The 22,257-nt window shown below is 38.7% G+C and overlaps 1 protein-coding gene across 7 annotated transcripts in view; it reads left to right on the top strand.

Annotated features, from left to right (window-relative positions):
• TSNARE1 (t-SNARE domain containing 1) overlaps positions 1-22,257 on the top strand; it is a 506,791-nt gene that overhangs the window by 421,368 nt on the left and 63,166 nt on the right. For 6 of the 7 annotated variants that reach the window (XM_040587253.1, XM_040587255.1, XM_040587249.1 and 3 more), the window contains one exon: positions 15,985-16,100. In XM_040587253.1, coding sequence (XP_040443187.1) covers positions 15,985-16,080 — 96 coding nt within the window. In that variant the 3' untranslated portion in view covers positions 16,081-16,100. Of the gene's footprint in view, positions 1-15,984; positions 16,101-22,257 lie in introns of those variants that run through there. The other variant, XM_040587254.1, reaches the window with a different exon arrangement.

The following is a 22,257-nucleotide window of genomic DNA, read 5'->3' as shown; positions in this document are numbered from 1 at the left end:
TATGCATAAATTGAAAAAACATAGTGTTTCCAGAAACTGCACTATTTGCGGTTTGACCAATTTACTGCTGCCAAACCAAAGAAGTGTGTGTTTCCTCTACAAGGCACCAAGTATCATGAGAACAGAAGTATTTTACAGGCTTCTGTTCCCCTCTCAGATGTGATTGAATTTGGCAAAGATGCTCAGAGCTCTTGGGAGCAAGGAAAGGGACTGACAAACAGAATACCTACCTTCTCGCAAATTACAGAACTAAAGACAGAGCACATCAATCCTATTTTTAGAGGATATGTTTAAAAGGAAAAAACCCAGGTTTAAAAATCATGTAGTTTCAGCTTCAATTTTTATCTATCAACAATGATCATAGAGATAATCTTATAAGCATAAACTGCCATGTACATTTGTAGAGCAGCATTTTGGATATTTATTTAGGGACTCCCTGGTTATACAAGTATTTTGCATCCACAATTTAATAAAGCATATGATAAGATTTAAAAAAAAAACAGCAACCAGCAAACAAAACAAAACAAAACAGTTCGCTGACATTCTCTATCTGTCCTCTCTTAAATAGCAACCACCTACTGCATGGCGGGACTCAGTTTGAATCAGAGACATTTAACATAATAAAGTCATGCACTGAGATGTTTTTGCCTGTCACTTAGATTAGGTTGGATTTCAGCAAGGATTCTTCTGGTTTCAAAGAGACTGCTATATTCACATTCTAAAAGAGAAGCATGTTTGAAAACCAAGAATTTCCCAAGAAAGTAAGACAAAGGCAGCAAGCAGGTCTTGGCTATAATTGAAGGTAAAAAGCTGGAGAAGTACACTGAAACCCCCACAAGGTACAAACTTCATGTGTATGGCTCAGCTGTATCTACAGCCCTGTCAGACTGCTCTGAAGAGAGGTCATAATAAACGGCTTCCTCGCTCCCACTTTGGTTAATGGATGCTTCTGCCTAATCAGAATTTGCTGACTCACAGCAAGAAAATAACTTCAAAGTGAGGATCTGTGCTCTGTTCTTTGGCTAGTGTACGTGCTAGTCTACTGTCCAGTATTTTGCTAAAAGAGCGGGAGGAAAATTCATCAGCTATGTTGTCAGATTTTCCTTTAGAAATTTGATTCTGGGTAGTCCATCAACCTAGAAGTTATTTCTAGTAGGTAGACAATAAATTCATCATATACCTGATAGAAAATTTTCTCCATCCAGCTATCAAAGCAGTGTTTCCGCTTCTCATATGATTTTTTTAGCACTCTTTCATAAATAATCTAAAATTGTACTTTAATTTTAAATATATATGTATATTTTTCCCCTTGGGGAATAATTACATAGTCTAATAGAACTTGGTGTTAACGCTTTTTCCTTTCTTGAAGTTTAAATTGCATATATTTTTCTCCAGACACATAATGTATTCCTACTACTCCTTACGGAACACTCTAAATTATTTTCATCTTATACTTTAATTTTTAGCTTTCCCCCCACACTTCTCTGCAACAGTTTCATTGCCTTTTCTTCAAGTTATTAATAAGTAAAGACTTGGCTTCGTACGTTCCTTGACATTTTTGCAGACATTCTGGCAACTGATGGAACAAATTATATTATCAGATGTTAACCAAAGCAATGGCCTATTATGAATGGAGAAAAGCAAATAACACTAGATCAAGCTTGGCATTTCAGCTCTTACAGCATGTGAACTGTTGTATTATTGAATCCTTTGTTGCTGTAGCAGTAGCCAAACAATAACTGCGTGCCTGAAGGCTGCGATGGAACATGCACATCCCTCTGACCTTTTGCAGTGCTATTTCAATGGGAATGGCTGTTTCTTTCTCCGGCCCACTCTTTTCTCCCTGCATGTGTGCAAGAGTCAGCAAATATCACTGTCTCAACACTTTGCATAGCACATTTTGGGTCTCAACATCTCTACAAAGGAAACCAGCTTTCCTATTCAGTAGGCCTACAGCAATCACCAACTTTTTCAAGCGTCACTACACCATCAGCTGTCAACCCGTGCCATCCAATAAAGTCATCCATGATTAATTATTCTTAAATGACAACAGCATATTGAAACAAGCTGATAGCTGCTGACAGTGGAAATCCAATTAACCTGAATTACTATCTTGATTGTGGCCCAATTAATGTCAGCTGTGCCATGTCGGAAGTGAAGGCTTGGCTAATATAATTGTTTAATTAATTTGCTGCAGAGATTAGTTGGTGTGGGACTGCCCTTATGCTGACTTCTTTTCTTCCTTTTTTCCCCCCTCCCCTGCTGAACATTAGATTTGAGAAAGAAGGATAAGCAGCTTGCTGTCTACAGCTTTTTGCTTTAAGTAGATAAATGAAGTTCTATCTTAAAATAGGGTTTGAAAGATCACAGAGGGAATAGTAGAGCTGTTAAACTTCTGTTAAGAGTCTGTTGTTGCCTGTTGCTTCAGTGAGTTTTACTGTGCCCCATAGCCGAGTCCAAAGGGATTATAAGGACTTTTCCTTGATGCATTTGAACTGGAATATGATGTTGCTCTGCATTAATGGCTCCTCTGCCTTTTAAAGTACATACAGTGAACAGCAGGAAGGCTGGTAATGGTGAGGGGTGGATTTATTTACCTTTAGAAATAGAAACTTGAGTCAGAGGTGACTGGAAGTTTGTTGTTCATGATGTAATATCTGCCTGGTGTCTTGAGATTAGTTCATCTTCTATCTTTTGTGCAAAGACAGTTTTGCATATCAAATGATTAAGAGTATTAAGAAATGCATTATGAACTATTTTAGGAACAACTCACTAAAGAAAAGGTGGCTCTTCCAATTGAAGCACATTATAGTAGCTATCGCTATCTTTGCCATAAATGTTTTAATTCCTGTAGCTCTCTGCTATAACAGCCAAAATGCCTTTAAAAGAAAGTGATGTTTCCATTCACAAAGGGCAATAAAAGAAACAGAGAAGTGCAACAAAACTACTGTAGCCTAAGTATTGCACTGAACCACTAACTAATAATAAGTGGGAGTTTGTGAAGTAGAGCAAAAGAAAACTTCCCTTGATCTCCACCAGAAACTTTAAAATATTCTTAAAAAATACAGGCAAACTCGGACTGATTAGCAAATAAGAGGATTATAATGAAAAAAGGAGCTCTAATGACTTAAAGGAGCTAGCATTAAAAAGTTAAAGTCAGTAAATTAATATGTTAAGTACAGAGGCTTTGACAAGCAGGAAGGGGGAAATATGCATACACCCATACAGATATTTTTTTTTTTTTTTACATGTGTAGCTCAGCTATTTAAGCTCTTGTCATAGATGCTGGGAGAAGAGAAACTGAGAGCTAAAAGCTTTGATCAGCCGCATGTAAAAAAAGCTGGGACACTTAACAAGTTCAGAGGTTCCCTTCACTTCTCCAGAGTCTTCAAAAATATCTGGTCCATTGAATGCCAACCTCAAAAAATTCCACAAGCAGGACCTCTCTGGAGATGTCTGCCTTTGAATTGTTCTCCAAATAGGACCAGTGCATAATCTCCCATGGGGGTTTTAGTTTAAGTGGAAGTGCTCAGAACTACTTCAGAAACTTTCTCAGCGCTTCAAACCAGTCATTCATTTCACTTTTCAGGAGTTTGAGAGGATTTGTAGAGAAGTTTGGGAGGATTTGCAGATAAGCCTTCTCCTGAAAATTGATTAATATCCTCATTTTCTCAGCAGCCTAGGAGAACCACCCAGCATATTTCTAAGAAAACCATATCACTACAAACTGAACTACATAAAAACATTGTACACTTACCCTACTTGACAGTTTAATAATTGGTTGGCTTTGCATCTCTACAAAGATTTCTTTAGATGGTATGTAACTGAAATTTCTTTTTCTTGGCTAAAAACTTAGGTATAGTCGAGCGACATGTCTTTCAGCTGAATGCCCCCGATTCTGCAGTGCTGGCTGGAGGATCACATCTCTGCTGTCTTGTTCACTGGAGGAAATGTTTACAGATTGTTTTTTTCTTTACACACCATAAATGGAGGCAGTAGATGTGCTTTTTAATGTGAACCTTGCAAACTGTCTAAAAATTGGCACCATGGCATAAATCATGCACATAGATTTAAAGATACGGTGGGTTTAATATATTTTGTTGCTTTCTGCCCCCTTCCATCCTTGCAATGGGATAAAAGTCAAATATGAAATCTGTTTTTACTTTTGCCCTTAAAGACTCATAATCTCATTTAATTCCTTCTTTTGCAGGTTGTGCTTTCATTGCTGCTAGTAATGGATATGCTCTGCAGGACAGACTGTTGGCACTATGCTTTGTGACATTCACAGAGCTCTATTACGTTGTCTATCACAGTCAAATTATTACTACACACTTCACATAAAAAGTCCTCTGTGTTGGCAGTGCTGACTAGACTGCACCTAGACCTGGGAGTTATGATTTTGACCAGCAGAGTCAGGCTCCGAGGCCATTTGTGAAGCAATGCTGATATTCTGTTTGTAACAATTACCTCTTTTATTCATAATCCATTACAATTTGTAAATACATAAGGATTTTAACACATGCAGAAACATGCAGATTTGATGACAGTGAATAATGCAGCATACTTCTGAATACCTTTTTTTATTTTTTGCCAGGAACACATGAACAGTAGGTAGTTTAGAGTTGTGATGGTTTTGAATGTTCATATCAGACATTGTTCACCCTAGCTTAGTTCAGAATAAACTACAATTTAGGACATGCATTTAAGGATAATGCTGCAGAGAGCTCCAAGTGTTGCTTGAGAGACGAAGGAAGGGACTACATTTTATCCCTCTGCAATATGAGCACAGAACTCTGTACTGTGACTACATAATTAACGAGAAGTGCTGTCATCCAGGAAGATGTTAAAGGTTCAGCTGAACTGGCTTACCTAACACAAAACCAAGGAAAAACCCATCCACATACAAACTGGATATTAAAAAAAATAAATAAAACAAACCAAAATAAACAAACCACAAACCAACACCAACAGTGCTTGCGTGTTGGTCTTAGCAAATAATGACATCCGTTATCACAGGTGTCCCTAATTTTGCTCCATTTATTTAATGAAGTAGCATCCCTAATCTTGTAAAAGGGGAAATTAAGGAATGAAGAGGTTAAATAACTTATGAAGCATCACATAACAATTCAACAAGAAAAGGAGGCATAGATGCTATATCTGCCTGTACAGTTCTCTGCATTGCCTGCTATTTTGGGATTTTTTTTTCTTTATATTGAATGCTGTTCTTACAAGTCCTGAACTCTGCTCTTTGTTTGACTTTCCCTGGATCTCCATCTGCAAAATTGAGACAAAAATCTCAGGAGAATACTATCTCACACAAAAGTTTCCAATACTTTGTGCTTTCTCATAGAGGCAGAAGTGCAGTATCAACTCAGGCTACCTCCTGACATTTGTGCATTTAATCCATCAGAAAACTGCTAGCTTATAGGCCAATGTAAAAATGAAAAAATAACAGAGAATAAAAATACTATTCAAACCTTGAAAAGCTTGTTTGGGTTTAAACAAAAGCTTAGATCAGGAATTTTGATAGCCTAAGCAATTCTCCATGGCTTCTACAGAAAATCATGCTACCTCAAATTTAATTCTGTCCCACCCGATAAAATGATATGAAGGCACTGCTATTTCTTCTTAGTTTCACTGGTGTTATGTCACTAGATGTGACTTTATCCACTTCTTGTGACAGACACTAATAAGTAGTAGAAAGTAAATATCCCTTGGTCCTTCAATGATGTTCATTTGGGAATTACTTAAGACTTGCAGCTTATCTCGGTGAGATTTACTTTGAATAGGTGAAGACCCACATATATATATATATGGGGTTAAGAAGCTGTAAAATAGCTTTTGCTCTGCCTGTATATCTCTGCTGGGTTAGGCAGAGTGTGGAGGTGTGTCTTCCTTGAGTTCCTAGCACACAATTTGTCACTTTTCAGAAGTATGATTTTCCTGCCTGGTCTCAATTTAATTTACTCACTGTTATTTAGCACTTTGCTCCCCAGTACTCTGCATACTGCAAAGGAGCAGCAGTGACATGGTGGATGCATGTAAACTGGTGAAAAACAGCATGCCTGGGAGGAAAAATCAGTCTCGAGCTTTAATAGTATTCTTTGGTGAAAAAACTGGTAGTTCTCTTGGGGTTTCTTTTTTAAGAAACATTCTCTTCGTCTTGTTATTGAAACATTTTCTTTTTTTCTACACTCTTTGGATTTTGATACCAGAAAAGCCCTATTTACGATGTTTAGAGATCTATTTAAAGTTCAGTGTAGCAGAATTCAGCTTTGTTCTACAACACTATGAAGTAATGCATGGTAGTTTGTTCCTGTCAGCCACTGCTTTACATGCTAATGATAGTAATGTTTTAGCAGTAGCAGAGATACTACTAGAATAGGAGTGATGTCAATGATGGTCTCGAGATTGTAGTGAGCAAAGTTTGTGAGAAGTAATGTCGTAATGTCCTGTATTAAATCAATGGACACAGAAAAGAAAAATCAGATAGGCTTTCAAACAAAGCAACAGAAGTATTTTCTGCTTTTTGTTGCCCCCCCCTCCAATCATATCAATTGGTGTAATGAGAACACAAACACAGTATACTGCCTATTATTGTTCTGTGACATTTTCACTCAGAAGATTCATCAGCTCCTAACACTAACTTCCAGAGACATGGATGACACAGTACTTCCTGGAACCCCTTCCAAAATTTGGTTTTACTTACGATTCATAAGGTTGGAAGGAGCTTTTTAATTGATTAGTTACTCTAATGTACTGGCTAATGTTTATATGTGTAGATGCTTTCTGGTGATAGAAGCAGACCAGCTTAAACCTTCAGTCTGTTCTTTAGTGCCTGAAGACTTGAACTGAGGGTCATTTGTCTTAATTACTGCTGAGATTTGAAGGAAAGTCCTATATGCAAAGTACTGTGCTTTGAAAACAGAAAATCCCTTCTTTCAGTCCCAATGTGAGCAATATTATTATATGATTTTTTTTTTTTCCTCTAACCCCAGAAGGGCCTTGTTTTTCTTTATCTGACACTTGCATTTCTTTGAGGATGGTCTGAAGATCCTTCCTGGCTTATACTCCACCCTTTACCAGGCATTTTATTTTGATTCGAATTTTCAAATAAAAATGTGCCATGTAACTATACACATGGTGCTAAGGAGACATTATGAATTCCTTTGGACCAGAATTTCATAAGAGTACAGTAGAGTAGTTCCATTAAAACCAATAGAGTTAAGCCAAACTATACACTTTCTTGAGCTCTGGTCCTTTTAAGCTTGTGCAAAGTTTAATCTAGTTGTTATTGGCAAAAAGAGCCAATCCGAGGAGCCCAGGCATTTTTCAGGACGGAGAATGAGCTAAATCTTTCCTCAGCTGGTTCCACAACTACAACTTTCTGCACTGGATGCTGTAACTCTCTCATGGGAAGACTGGGTAAGTGGGGTGGGTTGAAAGCTGGCTGAACTGCTGGGCTCAAAGCTTGAGATCAGCAGCACCGTGACCCAAAGATTGTCTTTTCCAATCCAGCCAAGTAGTCCTATTCATACAATAATATAATCTATACTAATAAACACAGCTCAGCAAGAAGCCTCTCTCTGAGCACAGCACTGCTTTAATGCGGTGGAATCACTCTCTCTCTGCTTTGCTCCATTGCAACTGTGTTTCTGCATTTGAATTGTTGGGGGAGTTTGGGTCTCTGAGAAGCTGCCTGTGTGGGGCTATTAAGCGTCTTGTGGTTTCTGGAAAAGTATAAGGGCATTTGCTTTTCTACCTTGGGCAAATTCTGTTCTGGGAAAATGCAGGCTCTCTGGTGTTTCAGGTACACACAATAGTCATTACCTGCTTTAAACTGCTGGCTAGATTTGCTATGTAGAATTTAAACAGCTGCCAGAGGTAGGTGGCTTTGTTCCAGTGCTGGAGAAAAAATAAAATTAATCCTCTTTATAGTGAATTTGTAAAACAGATTGGAGGTCTGCTGCCTTGAAAGACATGATAGAAATGTAAGCCATTATCGTGTGTTATTACAAATGATGCCTCAGCCATTAAAAAAAACAAGTATATTAAGGGAATATTAAGATTGCTAATTCAAGCATTCAGAAGTTAGAAAATGCAGCAATGAAATCTGTGTGTACAAGCTTAACATCAGCCCCTGTCAGCTTTTGGGCAAATCAACACAGAAATTGTTGTGCTTCTGTGCTCATCCTGATAGGAGACACTTGCAGATGGTGAAAATTATCTCAGATTTTGAGCTAGTCATGAGTACATGAAGTAGGGTTTGAGAGAAGTCATATCTGTCCGAAGCTGAGCCAAATTTCCTAGAAACACTAAAAAGTGCACCCTCACTTTTGGGAAAAACTCCTTTCTCCCTATTCCTCCTCACATTCCCCATCTTTCTCCAAAGCATGGAGGCACTAGAGAAAAAGTTTGCATTATCTTTTTCAGGATGTGACACTTGGACATTTTTCAATAGTTTTCTTCTTTGATTCAGCTGCAATATTTTCATTTAAATGAAGTAGTCTGAGGTAGATTGCAGGCATAGAAAATGTAATCCTGAGTGGTCATCACTGGCTAAATAGCTATGCGGCAGAAAATAGTCTTACAACAGAATATGCTGAGGAACCATATCTACGGATGGCAGTTGGCTTTACCTAGTGTATATGCAAAGATGATAAATGAGTGAGAAGGGAATCGTGAAGAGACTTATGGGAAGTGCACAGAATGCACAGATTTAGGGGAGAGTAGCAGACACAGGGTCATAAGGGAAGGTTTGAAATCAGTCCAGATGATGAGGAAGTAAAGGCACAAAATGTGTCAAAGCAAAGTGATATTTCCTTGCTGGAGTGGGCTGGCCTTTTCCTGTTGCTGTCATATCTTGTGGGTTTTACTCATCTGCAACTTGTCTGCTTCATTCTCATTTAAAAACACCCAAAGTGCTTAATAATATTACTGGCCTTTTCTAGCCTGTCTGCAGAAGCAGTGATATTTGATAGCAAATTCGTTGTTACTCTATAAGGAAGCTTTACCATAAAGGTCACCAAATTTGGTCAGTGCATTTTAATTTGTACACACGTTAAAGGTCATATTCCTCACTTCCATTCCAATAACACAGTGTGTTTACTCTCTTATCAGAGGTGATCGTGTATGACTTAGCTAAAGGATCTTATAAATGTAAATGGAATATAAAACAAAAATAATAATGCTGAAAACACTGGTGCAAGTGTAAGGGGAATTTTTCCCTCTGTATGTTTACATAATGCTTGGAGGTAAACACACATCTGCAAGGTCTGATTTTCTGCTGTGTTACTCCAGTATTTCCTTTGTCCCCCATGAGAACTCCACAGCTTTCAGCAGAGTTTCTGCTGGTGTGTGTTGGAATGACAGTAGTTTCAGATTCCTAATATAATCTCTGTATAAACACATCCAAACGTAATTAAGGACCTGGGCTCTCAATCCAGCAGACCTCAAATTAGCTTTCAAAATGCATATTAAGGGCATAGACAAATGCTTCCATGCAATTCCAAATGACCTCTGAGGGCAGGGTGAGCAGAATTGTACAAACCTCTTTAATGTCACAAAACTCTCTACAGAGATTTGCATATAAAGTGTACCATTTTATGTCAAACAGATTTGTTAATCTTACAATGAAGGAAACAGTACTTGAAAATTAATCAAGGTGGGTTTTCATTGCCCAGCAGAGGCTCTTAAAAGTACCTGACCTGATAACAGGAGGCTGTTACTGTGTGGTTTCTAAATTCAATCATTTTGGGGTTTTATTTGCTGGATGGGTTTGCAGGAAATAGATCTCCATGGCAGATAAATCTTCAATGGTGTCTTTGTTCAAGTAGTAGAACTGTACTTTCAGAAGTGTTTGTAATCCTGGCTCTGTTGGAAAATGTTTCATGATTTGTTCATTATTTTAAAATTGTCTTTTAAACAAGCATAAGCATTTCTTATGGTAGGTAAAAATGGGTAGTTTTATTGAGCCTTTCAGTACTGAGTACAGGGTAGCTTTTTGCTTGCTTACCATAATAACCTAGCTAAAAAACAATGACTGAAAAATGGACCTCCTTTCCTTGCAGACAAGTTCTTGCCCCTACAACCTAACCGAAAACCCTACGGTGTGTCAGCTGCATACATTATTTGGCATTGCGAGGGGGAAGTACATAGAACCATGGTCTTGGGTTAACCGTCTTGGGCAATGCTCTTTCTCTGCTATCATCATCCTTATCCAAGTCCAAGGGCTAAGAACAGGGACAGGTGGAATAAGGAGGTGAGGTATTGGTGAAATTAATTTAGCTAATGACAGCAAGCTGCCTAATGCTTTTGTCCTGCAGGAGACCTAGAAAATACTACAACCGTGGAATCGTAGGGTATGTCTCTACTCTGAAGCAGTGTCACATGCTCTGAGGTTCCAAGAATAGAGCAGCTCTTCTAGTACAAATCCCTGCCTGAACTAAAATGCCTATTTCTAGGGCTTTTTGCCTCCTTAGTAGAGCCAATTGTGAAGTCTCGACCTTCCTGCCTTGCCGTGTACGCTGTAACCAATCCATGGAGGGTAGAGAAGCACAGTGCTGTTTTGCCATATGTGAATCAAACATATTTTTTCCTATTCTATATAAATACAGGAAAAACCATTTCCTCTAGCCTCTCCTGTTATTTATGCTTTGCTACAGCTAGCATTTGAATCCTCGGCAAGAAAACATTTCTTTCCTCCTTGTAAATGCATTTGCTTAGGAATTTCCAAGATGAAGCTCGCTTTTCTGGGCTTGGGGCTGTAATGGGCTTTAATAGTTTTTAATTACTTAACTCTCTGTTGTGACATAATTAGAATGTCCTTCAACATTTCACATTTCACCCCCAAGAAATAAATATCTTCTAGGCTGTAAAATATGACGTGCAGCTTATTTTTATGAAACAATGAGGGACAGGATTCTTCCAGACTCAGTCACAACCAGTTCGCCTGTCAATATAAAGTGCTTCTCAGCTGTGTCCCTAAATAGCCTTGCTCATTCCTTCCCTGCTTTTCTCTCCTATTTCACATGTCTCTTTAAAGAGCCTCTGTCAAGATTAAAATATATCTTTACCTACACCGTTTTACTAAAAAACCCAGAGAGCCTAGCAAAAATAACTGTAAAAAGCCATTACCTCTTACTACAGGATTACGGGTTTTTGTCCCACGCTGTATTCTTTTCATCTGGGAGAATGTGTACAACGAAAATAGATTAGCTCCAATTTAATCAACAGATTCTTGGTTATGGGAAATGGGCTTACAACAGGTTGGGACAGAACTATAAAACTAGAGCAGGGAACAGCATACCATGCAAAGTTCAGGATAAGCTAGTATATTTAAAATGTAATCAGATTGTACCACTTACAATTATTTCTTGTACATTTTCTAGCAGAACATAGTACTTTCTGGTAGCTTTAAACTTTTCCCATATTCAGCCTGAAATTTTGTTTGTTGCATTGATTTCTGTATCTCTATTTAGATACTCATTTTAAGTGATAGTTAAAGGGGCTCAGTGTTTCCCAAAATGCAGTTTCCCTGGGAGGAATGTGGGTTTTTAGGAGTTGGTTTTTTGGTTTGTTTGTGTTTTGGTATTATTATTATTATTATTATTGTTATTATTGTTATTATCATTATTATTATCATTATTATTATTATTATTATTATTCTAGTGCCTCATATGTGGACAGGGCTTTGCAATTTAGCAGGAAAAAAATGGGAGAAAGCAGTCATACCTTTTTTTGACCTCTAGGAATGTTTGGCAAAACTTCCAAGTCTCTGACAAATTTCTTACTCCCTCAGTTTTTCTTGACACTTTTTTGAAGTTTGAGACCCTCAAAGTTCAGTTTGTACCAAGAGTAGACTCCAGCAGTTGATACTTGTGCTGTGCCAATAGCCCTAGGTATGTCTTTTCTTTGGTAAGCAACTAAGTATGCTTCAAGTGGAAGATGCTAGGCAAAATTCTTACCATTGCTCCTGCAAGCAGTCATGGATGTAAGCTGCAGGAACTGAGAGGAGGTCACACGGCTGCAGAGCTTTCTGTGCTGGAGCCCAGGAAAGTCAAGGAGAATAGGGAATAGCTTTATTCCCTAGCGTGAAAGAAAAGTCTTCAGCAGCTGAGTGAAAAAAGAGCTGGAAAAAGTTGAGCAAAATCAACTGTGGATTAGTTGGATGCATGGAAAGGTTATAAAAATGCAAAGCTCCCTGAAGAATTATGTTGTAAAATAAATGATTCATTTTACAGGTGGTTTGGTTTTTTGTTGCGTTTGCTTTTTTTTCCTTCCTCCTTAAATTTTTTGTGGCTGCAGCTCTGCTGTTGTGAGACTACTAATTCTGAGGCAGAAACCTAGTAGTATCTGTCTCAGGGCAATAGGGAACTTGCCCTGGTGAGAAATGATACTGTTATAGATTTGCAAATGGTTTAACATTTCCATGTAAGCATAGATTAACCTTGACACAAGGAACGGCATCATGAATCACATTTTTTTCTTTTTTTTCCTCCTTTGGAGAATTGGAATTCTCTTGATATCAGCTATACTTCCACCCATGGCTTGTGTCTCCACTTCCTTGACTTAAAGTGAACATAAACCAATCACTGCATTCATTAATGTTTGAGATGGAGAGTATTAATTATATTATTCTGTGGTCATGGAACTCACATGGGAAAATTAGAATCTTTATGTTAAGTGAAAGGTTTGTGTGGTCTCATGTGAACATGGCTTTAGATGGACATTCCCAGAAAACTTGAGTAGATAAGTAAAAATTGCAATTCATTATGTACATAGCTTAATAATTACCCATTTACAGGATAAGGCAGAGATCCTGCTTGAGAGAGATGGCAGGGGGTGGGGGGTGGGGCCAAGTGCTACTTATATATCCATACATGGGAAACATACTAACACTTCCTAGCTGTTGAGTGCTTGCATTTCTGATGCTGATGTACTTCCAGTGTGTGTTGATGCCTTGGGATTATTAAAGACATACGGATGTGGTTTTTTTTGTCTTGCAGCTTCCCTCAAGAATGACAGTGATGGCATTAAGACACCATTTATAATCTCGGTTTAGCAATCAGATTCTGTTAACCTAACTTAGATGTACTAAGTGGAGTTTGTTGTATGTAATATTATGAAGTATGCTGTTTATTAGCATATATTTATGTAATATTCAGGTGAGGGTGCCCATGCCATGGTCTGCAGATTCTTTCTGATGAATAGAACAACCTGTTCAACCTGCTCAGGGCTAACATCTTTCTCCTCTGATAAGGGCAGGGAATGGGTCACAAGAGCTCACCAAAATGCAAGCTTGACTTCTTCACAGGACAGGGTTGGTGAACTCCTTGGGGTGTCAAGTCATACTTTTAATGTGATGTGATGCTCACATAGCCCTTCCTGAAGCAGTGTGTGCATCTTTACCTTGAGGGGAACTGCTGCCTTTTGCTCATGTATCAGTATTTTTCCACCTGAGTGACGAAAGGAGCTGGGGTATATGGCCACTCTTCCTCAGTGTGTGTAGAAAAGCTTGGGCAGGGCTCAGAAGCTGTGTTTCTACTGCTCTTCCAGCATGTACAAATTTATGACTGGAGACTAAAGGGACTCAAAGAACCGAACATTTTCCTTATTGAAATATAAAGTAAAGCAAGAACTAGGAATTAACAGGAGAATCCTGCTACAGATTATATGGCTGTGAAGGACAGTAATACTAAATCCACTAAGAGATGCTGTAAACAGAGCAGGAATAATTATCCTGACTTACCAGCCAGGACAAGGTCATAAAATGTGAACCAAATACCAGAATGAAGGTTTGGCTGCATCTCTTCTACCCTCTGATTAGTCTGTTAGTCTGTTTATGATGGAGTTTTATGTTTGCTTTATATTAGTTATAAAAAAGAAAAAAAGAGAGGGGGGAGAGACTATGTAAAGTGCAAAGTAAGAGTAAACAGGACTTCGCAATGCTAGAAGGAGCAAACCAAGGGAATCTCTCTGCAAAGGGACTGATGGAAAATCCATCTGAAGTGGCAGCTGTAAAGCCTTTGAAAGTCTCGTTAGGAATATTTGAGAATGCTGCTTGATGCTAAATGACCCATCAGCATCCTCTGCTGACCAAACAAAGGCTCCGGTGTTTTAGAAGTGGACAAGGACATCTAGGTGTGTTAAGGTAGTCTGCAGTTTGAAGCAAAGGGATCCTGTTTTGTCTTGGAATCAATCAAGGTTAAAAGAAGAGAGGATGCTGTAGCAGGCCTGTTTTCTCATGCACTCAGCTTTCAGGATGCATTGTAGTTACCCCCCTAGAAACGAAGGCTGCAAGTGCAGCACCACTATGAAGAAACATCACTTTGTGTTTGAAAAAAATTGTTAAAGCGAGCATCACCTTTGTGCACCTGTAATCTCCTCCCAAAAACTCACAGTAGACTGCTTGAAAAGTGTGAGCAAATGAGTGACCCCAAGTAGGACTTTAGGGAGGGGAGAATAGTGTCCCCCTGCACACTTCTTCCAAGCATACCTGGCAAAAAGATTCTTCTTAACACATGTACATGGAATGATATATTTAAAACACCTTTTTTTTTTTTTTTTTTTTTTTTTTTTTTTTTTTTTTTAAAAAAAACCCAAAGGAAACATTCTGTGTGAGTAATTGCAAAAGTAGAGAGCCAAGATGAATCACTGATTATATGCTATGGAGGCAGGACAACACAGCATTTAATTTTTTTAAAAAAAATAATAATCTGGAAATCCACGCTTTAATAAAGAGCACCAGTTTGGTTGGTGGTTGATTCTGGAGGAGAGGACAGATCGTGCATCACAGTTCCCTGCTGGAAGCACTTCTCCAGCTCTGCAAAGCAAAACAGATGGGCCCTGGGAGGGTTGCAAGGGAATGAAGCACTGCACTTTCAAGCACCGGTGGAAGAGATGACTCTTCTGTCACCTGCTGTATAAGAGCCAAAACATCTGTAGAACAAAACAACTGGGGAACTGTGTCTCTCTGGGAAATGCAGTGGGGTGCAGAGTGGTGTAAACCAGTTAGTAAAGGATCTGAGGCAGGCTGGGAGACCTGACGACAGCAGTTAGGGGAAGAAAGGAAGGAAAAGTGGGTAACAGCAGTAACATCAACATAATCTGTCCTGTGAGAGAGCTGCTTCAGTTGTATGAAACATCAAGAACTCTGGGCAAAAGCAATTGGTTTATCTTGTCGAGATGGTGTTATCAAGTCTGGTGGCTGGAGGACTGGCTAATCTGGTCTCAAGCAAATTGTCTGTTTCATTGAAGTTACTTTTTGTGTGTGTCTGTGTTGCATAAGAGGATTACTGACGCTGCGGGGTCATAGAAACACCATTCTTCTAATCCATCCAAAAAGGAGGAAGAGGAATTGAACTATCAGCAAAAGTTTTTAAATGGGAACAAACAACATTATGTCCTATGAAGGTCACTGGGAAGGCTGATGGGTTTAAGTAGAAACAGATGTCGAAATTAGAATGCTGTAGAACCTCTTTTACCATATCTTAATTTGAATGAAATCAGGGTGGATAATGCTGGAGGTACATTTGCCTGCCCTGTAAAGAGCCTGCCTTCTTGCTTGGCTAGATTTCATTGCACAGCAGGTTGGAGAGAGACCTCTTTGTCTTACAGGAGACCGTCTTCTCCTGGCAGCCAGAAACAGATTTGACACACTCAGACCAAAACCAAACTGAACAGCCTTACCCAAGTCCAGCCCTCCAAGCAGTCTGGAATTTTAATATCACACAAACAATGATTTAAGCAGGAAGAAAGTAGTGTAGAGAAGGTGATTGTAATTAAGGGGAATTTTCACTGAAAAGGAAGAATCTGGATTACCCAGGATGAGTCAGTCTAAAAAATATAGAAATTCTCCATGTTGTATTGACTTGTTTCAAATAGTCCTTCCAGTGGAAAATTAGCAACATTTCTTTGTGGATTTACTGTCCATCTTTGGGTTAAATGTCTATGTATTTATTTCTTTGTCTTTTCTCCTCTTAGCTACGAGCCAGGAAGATGAAGTGCTGCCTTCTCTCTGTTGCGCTGGCTGTTCTGCTGTTCATCGTTATAATCATCGCAGTCTCAGTCAAGCGCTGATCTGGCTACGGTTTCCACAGGTAAAAGCTTTTAACTAAGTCTTTTATCATACACTGTGAGATGGTTGGGAGATGGTTTAGGAAGCTGATTATGGTAAGAAAAATTTATCTTGGTTTGCAGATTCAGGTCTGGCCTATGAAAATAATTTTCTTTAAAGGGTTTATTTAAAGAGCTCAGAAATAACATCCTTAGTGGACCCTTATATGTAAGCCAAGATGATATTCAAACAGAAGATCTTATTACCATTACTATTTTCTCAGTTGTTTCTGGTGTGTTGGATTTTATATGGAACTCATAGCAAATCTAATCAATGAATCCTAAATCCATATGAATTAGAGATGCAGAAGCGGTGTTAGTGACCCCAGACTGAAGCAGGGTCAGGGGCAATCCAACAGCCCACAGCACTGGATGTTCCAAAGTGCACCTACCTTCTGAGATGTTCCAGAATCATCCTGGAGACAGGCTGTCTTGAGGACCAGGAAGATAAACAACTAGAGATTGCAGTACGGACAAAAATTCTGGTCATCTTTGCTCTGGATCCACCTCTAAAAGGAGTAGTGGTCTGTAATAGGGAAACCGGGCTGTAAACTTACCAAAATAGGTGAGACATAAAAGCAACTTCATCCCACTGGTGAAGTTTAAGCTATAGTATGTTTTCTTTGTAAAGAATGTGCTTTAAATGTAAAGCATAAAACACAAATAAGGTTTATATTTTTTCCTTTTTTTTTCCCCCTCATTACCCTAAGAGAATGACTCATAAGTTATTTCTGATAATCTCTGTCAGATAGAAAGCATCTCTGGGTGTCTGCTTCTTTAGAAGGTCACCAGGCCATTTTTCAAGGAGGAATTATCAGATTTACAGAATTTCTAGCACCAAAAGGGCTCAGGCATTCCAGCTCTGCATGCCTGCTGCCATGGCAGCGGTGCTGACTGGTAAAGCCAGATCCCAAGCACATCAATGGAACTTTTCCTGCAGACAGCGAGTAGGAGCCCTGAGGCAGAACGCAAGGGACAGTGGGGACAACTGCTGATTTAGAGACCTCTCAAGTCCTACGGATACTTGCATGAAGCATGTGTGATACCACTCCTGTACTTAGTAGGTACCACATTACACTGAGGCTCACTACGACCTTTTACAATAATTTAAGCTGTGATTTCTTAGCCTGAGCTGTCCTCTGGAACTACCCTAGAGAAAGCACAACGGATTGATAGATTTTGTTTACTGTTTTGTTTTACAAGAGTTCAGTGTTACTTGACAATGCTATCCTTCCACCTAAGGATGAAGTCATTCAACTGAAACTAGCAGAGGTTGGTTGAAAACAATCAGAGAAGGATGATTCTTCACACAAGATGTACTTATGCTTTGGAACTCCTTCTGGCATGACTTTGTGGATGTGTACAAAAAGGAATTGTACAAATCCATGAAAAAAAAAAATTGTTGAAGGATGGCAAGTACCAAAGTACCGTTTCACTGGTTTGTGATGAGGATGATTATGAACCATACATTATTGCTAGGATAAATAGTTGTAAATATTTTTCTACACTTGCATGGTTACCTAAGTGTTCAGCCAGTATCGAGGCGAGGAAGCGAGGACAGTATCAGTGAGGTGGATTGCATATGGATGTTCTTATAGTGCATATATATATATATATATATATATATATAAAAAATATAATGCTACATATATTTTTATCCCTCTTTTACATAAGAGACACTGCTTATGGGTGCAGATCATGATCTGTCCTGCTGATTTAAATCTAGAGCAACTACAGTAATTTTAGTTGCATTACTCTGATTTTACTCTGCATTAGTCTGGTTTGAAAATGTGATCTATCATGATAATCTATTATATGATAAAATTTCTTTTATTTATAGTTAAATCTTCCTATCTACTAGAAATCACAAATCTTATCAACAGTTGACTATATCTAGACACAATTTAATCTAAATCCCTTAAGTGAAGAAAGTCAGAAAACCACAATCTTTTTACAATAAAACTCCATTGGAAAACTGGAGTTAATATTCTGTTAAGAGATCTATGTCTTGAGGGACGTGAACCTGGAGATACTAATGAAAGCCCTAGGGAAAATACAGTGCTCTACTTTTCATCATCACTTGTGAAACTAATTACTAAGCTTCTAAAACATGAGTTACTCCCCAGCAGTGCAAATGTAGACAAAACCTGCATTGAGTTATCATGGAACACATACGCTTTTTGATTGTTATACACTGTTCTGAATCTAAGTTGACCCCAAATGGTGTGCAGCAGATTTCACATTTATATTTGAAGATTTCTGAAGCAGAATGTTTTCAGAATTTCCATGTCTATAGTGAACATTTTTTTTCTATTCTAAATTGCAATTTTAAAATATCAGTGAATTTAAAGTTTCAACTACCTCAATAAACTGTTTCATATAAAGCTGTCTTACATACTTTAGGGAGATAGAGAACAGCTGGGTTTTAATGTATAGCAGCTCTACGTGTCCATTCAGAGAAAAATAAAGCGAAGAAAGCAAGCTAGGAACTAGTTACAAAGTACTCTGATTGGCAAAGTATACATAACTGACTAAGATCCCAAGTTCAGTAATGACTGGCCAGAACTTCCATTTAATGTATCATCAAAGAGTTTGCTCTGTGCTGGATCAGTAAGGAGCCAAAGGAAGCAACACCAGCCACCCCATTCTATTGGTTTAAGTCCCATTTACATGATATTCCAGGTAGGCTGCTTTAGCTTTCACAAGTGCAGCCACAATGAGAAATCTGAAGGTCAATATTCAATGAGGTAAAGAAAGGATACCATTAGTATCTATGATCACTAATGATCATTATGTCATTAACATAAAGTCTTCTTATTTTTTTTTCCTCCTGTTTCTACTTTTGCAATAATGATACTGAATGAATAGTTCTTCTCAAAAGGACAAAAAAACCACAAACACACCCTGAAAATCAGACATGACTTTGACAGAGAAGCCCATTCCTTCCACAGGAAAGATTGCTTTATGAATCTTGAAAAGTAAAAAGCACTTTTTCCTGTGAGTTTCTCAAGCTGTGGTGGCATCACTGGCTGCTTGCTCAGTGCGTGCAGAGAGACCAGCTGTTCAGGAGAGCTCGGAGCCCTGACTTCTGCCTGTCAAGGCCTCCGCTGTAAGTGTCACTGCTCCCCTGGGGCAGTTTTGTTTGGCAGAAAGAGAGAAGAATGTTGATGGAAGACATGGAGAAACTCCTGGGAACTTCTGTGTGTATGTTTGTTTGCTGACACCTTAGGAAAGTAGCCTGGGAACTTTTGGGTCACACAGCTCATATTGTAGCAACACTGCAGCTGTTCTTTTTGCTGTTACAGTACAACATCAATAACCGTTGAAAAGGACAGTATTGCAGTGGCAGTCTAAGAGAAGTCCCTCCTTTAGCAATATCTTTGTATAGTGTCAAGATTTCCTAGCCTAGATAGACCTTCTGTGTCCTCCTTCTTTTGATTCATTTGGATGAGTGCACAATTACAGAAAGCGACAATCAAGGCAAGTTGGAATCCTAAGCCTTAGCATTCTTTATACGAAAAGAGAGGTGACAAACTTTGAAGTAGATGCTACATGTATTTGAGGGTTGTAAAATAGACTTTTGAACAACTTAATCATCTTGATGTAGCCTAAGAAAGAAAGAATGAAAGATGACTTGACTACTCTGCACCCTTTTCTTGGCAGAAGTCATTGCAGCAGAAGGCGCTGTCCCTCTTTACAAGACACACTTCAGCCAGACAAAGGTTGCTGGACTGAGCACATGGACTTTCTCATATAGATTCCTTAAACCCTGTGGACTTACTGTTCTTTCCAGCCTTAGAATCTGTCAGTGAATAAAGAGGCGAGAGCCCAGAGGGGTAAAATGGCGTTTCCCTTCTTGGTAGCTGATGCAATGGGTGACATCAATGCTCAGCTATGCAAGAGTAGAACAACAGGCAAGTGTCTAAGTGGTCATTCAGCAGCATATTCTCCCACCCTTCAGTGACGTGAAGCTCAAAGGCATACTGATCCAGGAAGAAGTTAATCTTTAACAGCCATTGATCCATTCCTTTATTGTTAATGTGACCAGATGCATTTTCAACCACTCTAAACTTTTAAAATGGGAAATGCCCTGAGCAAGGAGTTCCACTCTGATTACGATCAACATGTAATCTTTAAAGTACAGCTACAAATCCATCTTGGCCAGCATCTCCAGAGCAGGGCTGTAGTCCATATGAAAAAGCAATAATTAGGTTCCAGGTATCTGTTTCCTGAATGTGCAACTGTCTTGTTTTGAACTTAAATTGAATTAATTATTATAGAAAACTAGAAAATGTTGTTTCAATTTGGATTATTTTTTCCCCTCCTTTGCAATTGGTTTTCCTTGTCTTAATTCATTTACGGGTTTATTATGTGGTTAAATGTTTTCTGCAACCTGACCAACGAGGATGAGATTCAGACAGCTGATTTTACACAGTCCATCTTTAGTGTTTGGTTTTTTCCTTTCTTTCAGACCTCAAGTTTCATGGGGTTTGGTTGGGTTATTTTAGTACCTTATGCACTATAGTGTTGCTGTGTGCTGTACCTCTGGTCCCTTGCAATGCAATAGAAATCATAAAGCTTACACTTGTAGTTCCTGTGTGTGCTTGGAGGAGCAGAGGACTGCTCCTTCATGTGACTTGGCCCAGGGAAGTAAAGATCATCTTCATCTCACAGTTTTAAATCTTGAGGTTTGAAACCACGACAGCAGCATAGCTTTCTTCAAAATGGGATTTAGCCCCTTCTGATGTCATATCAAATACTGCACCTTTCCCTCATAGCAGCAGACTAGAAGGTTGGGCATAAAGTACCATGTGGAGCCAAAAGAAAGTTCTTCCGAGGAAAGGGACATCAATAACCCACTAGCAAATGCAACCAGAGCCTGTATCTGTCACAGTCATAAGGGTTGTAGGTGGCAGGGAGGGAAAGATTGACAAGTGGCTTTGTGGTACTTGGCATTTACAGTTCTGTTGTTCCTTCCCAGCCAGAGACAAGTCTGGGCATCCTCTTCTGACACACACAAGAGAAATTCTGACATTTGCCCAGCATATTTCTTGCCTGGCAACGACAGGTTGTAAGAACGCAGTAGTTCCTATACAGTGTTGAAAAGAGCAATAATTCAACATAATGTGAACATTGTAAATAAGGGTAAAATATAGAAGGATATTTGATGGTATTGCTTTTGCCTTTAAACTGATACCACAGGGCTGGCTTTACTTAGTGTCTGGTTTTACCACACATCTATATATGGCTTAATAACTCTCTGAGTGGCTCAATTTTCAAGCTTGTATCAGTCTATCAAGCCCTGTAAGGGTCATAATATTTTTGACAGCTGTCATTCAAATTCTAAAATAATTCACCCCTCTGCCCTGGCTGTGGCATTGCTCCCACGTTTGCTCTGCAGCACAATCAGGAATCAATAACTCTGCAGTATTCCTGCCCCCCCACCCCCCATTTCCTATTAGTTTGAAAAGGTTCCTACATTTATAGTCAGGTGTCAATTCTTGTCATTTCAATTTTTGTCTTCTAGTCTATAATTAATTGCTGAGAGCCTGGCATCCTTGCACAATTTTTGCTCTCATAGGAAGATGGGTACATCCTGTTTCTGCGGTAACTTTTAGGCTTCAAACTTAAATGAGTCAAAAATATTTTTCACTTATTAATATATAATGGATCTGGGTTTAAGATTTGGCCCATTCTTAAAAATTAAGCCAACATTAATAGTCTTTAAGAGTTTCCTGATTCCAATGGCATGTCTGCACTTCTCTTCTTCCTGACAGCAAGTTAAAATCTCTTGTACAGATGCGTAGAAGAGAGAAGAGAGAAATGACTACCAGTAGAAAAAAAAAAATTAAGAGTTAAGAGTCTGCTTTATGCAAAAAAATCCTTCAAGATAACAGGGCAAGAAAGGCAGAAGGTAGATTAATTTCTATGAAGTTCTCTGAGTTTTTAACATTTACATCTATCTTCCAAACCTTCAGATGTTTGGGACATCACATGATCGGGTTACTGTGATTGAATGCATTTCGGTTTGACCTGAATTGTTGTCCATCTGCATGTTCTTTGGTCTTTATAAGCATCACATAATGCCAGGTCATTAATTCTACTGAGAAAGAAAGCTAAGGGAGGATGCCTTTGCATTTA

Source organism: Falco naumanni, chromosome 3 (assembly GCF_017639655.2).
Source record: "Falco naumanni isolate bFalNau1 chromosome 3, bFalNau1.pat, whole genome shotgun sequence".
NCBI lineage: Eukaryota > Metazoa > Chordata > Aves > Falconiformes > Falconidae > Falco > Falco naumanni.
The sequence above is the reverse complement of the archived record's forward strand: the minus strand, read 5'-3'. Positions and strand labels throughout refer to the sequence as shown.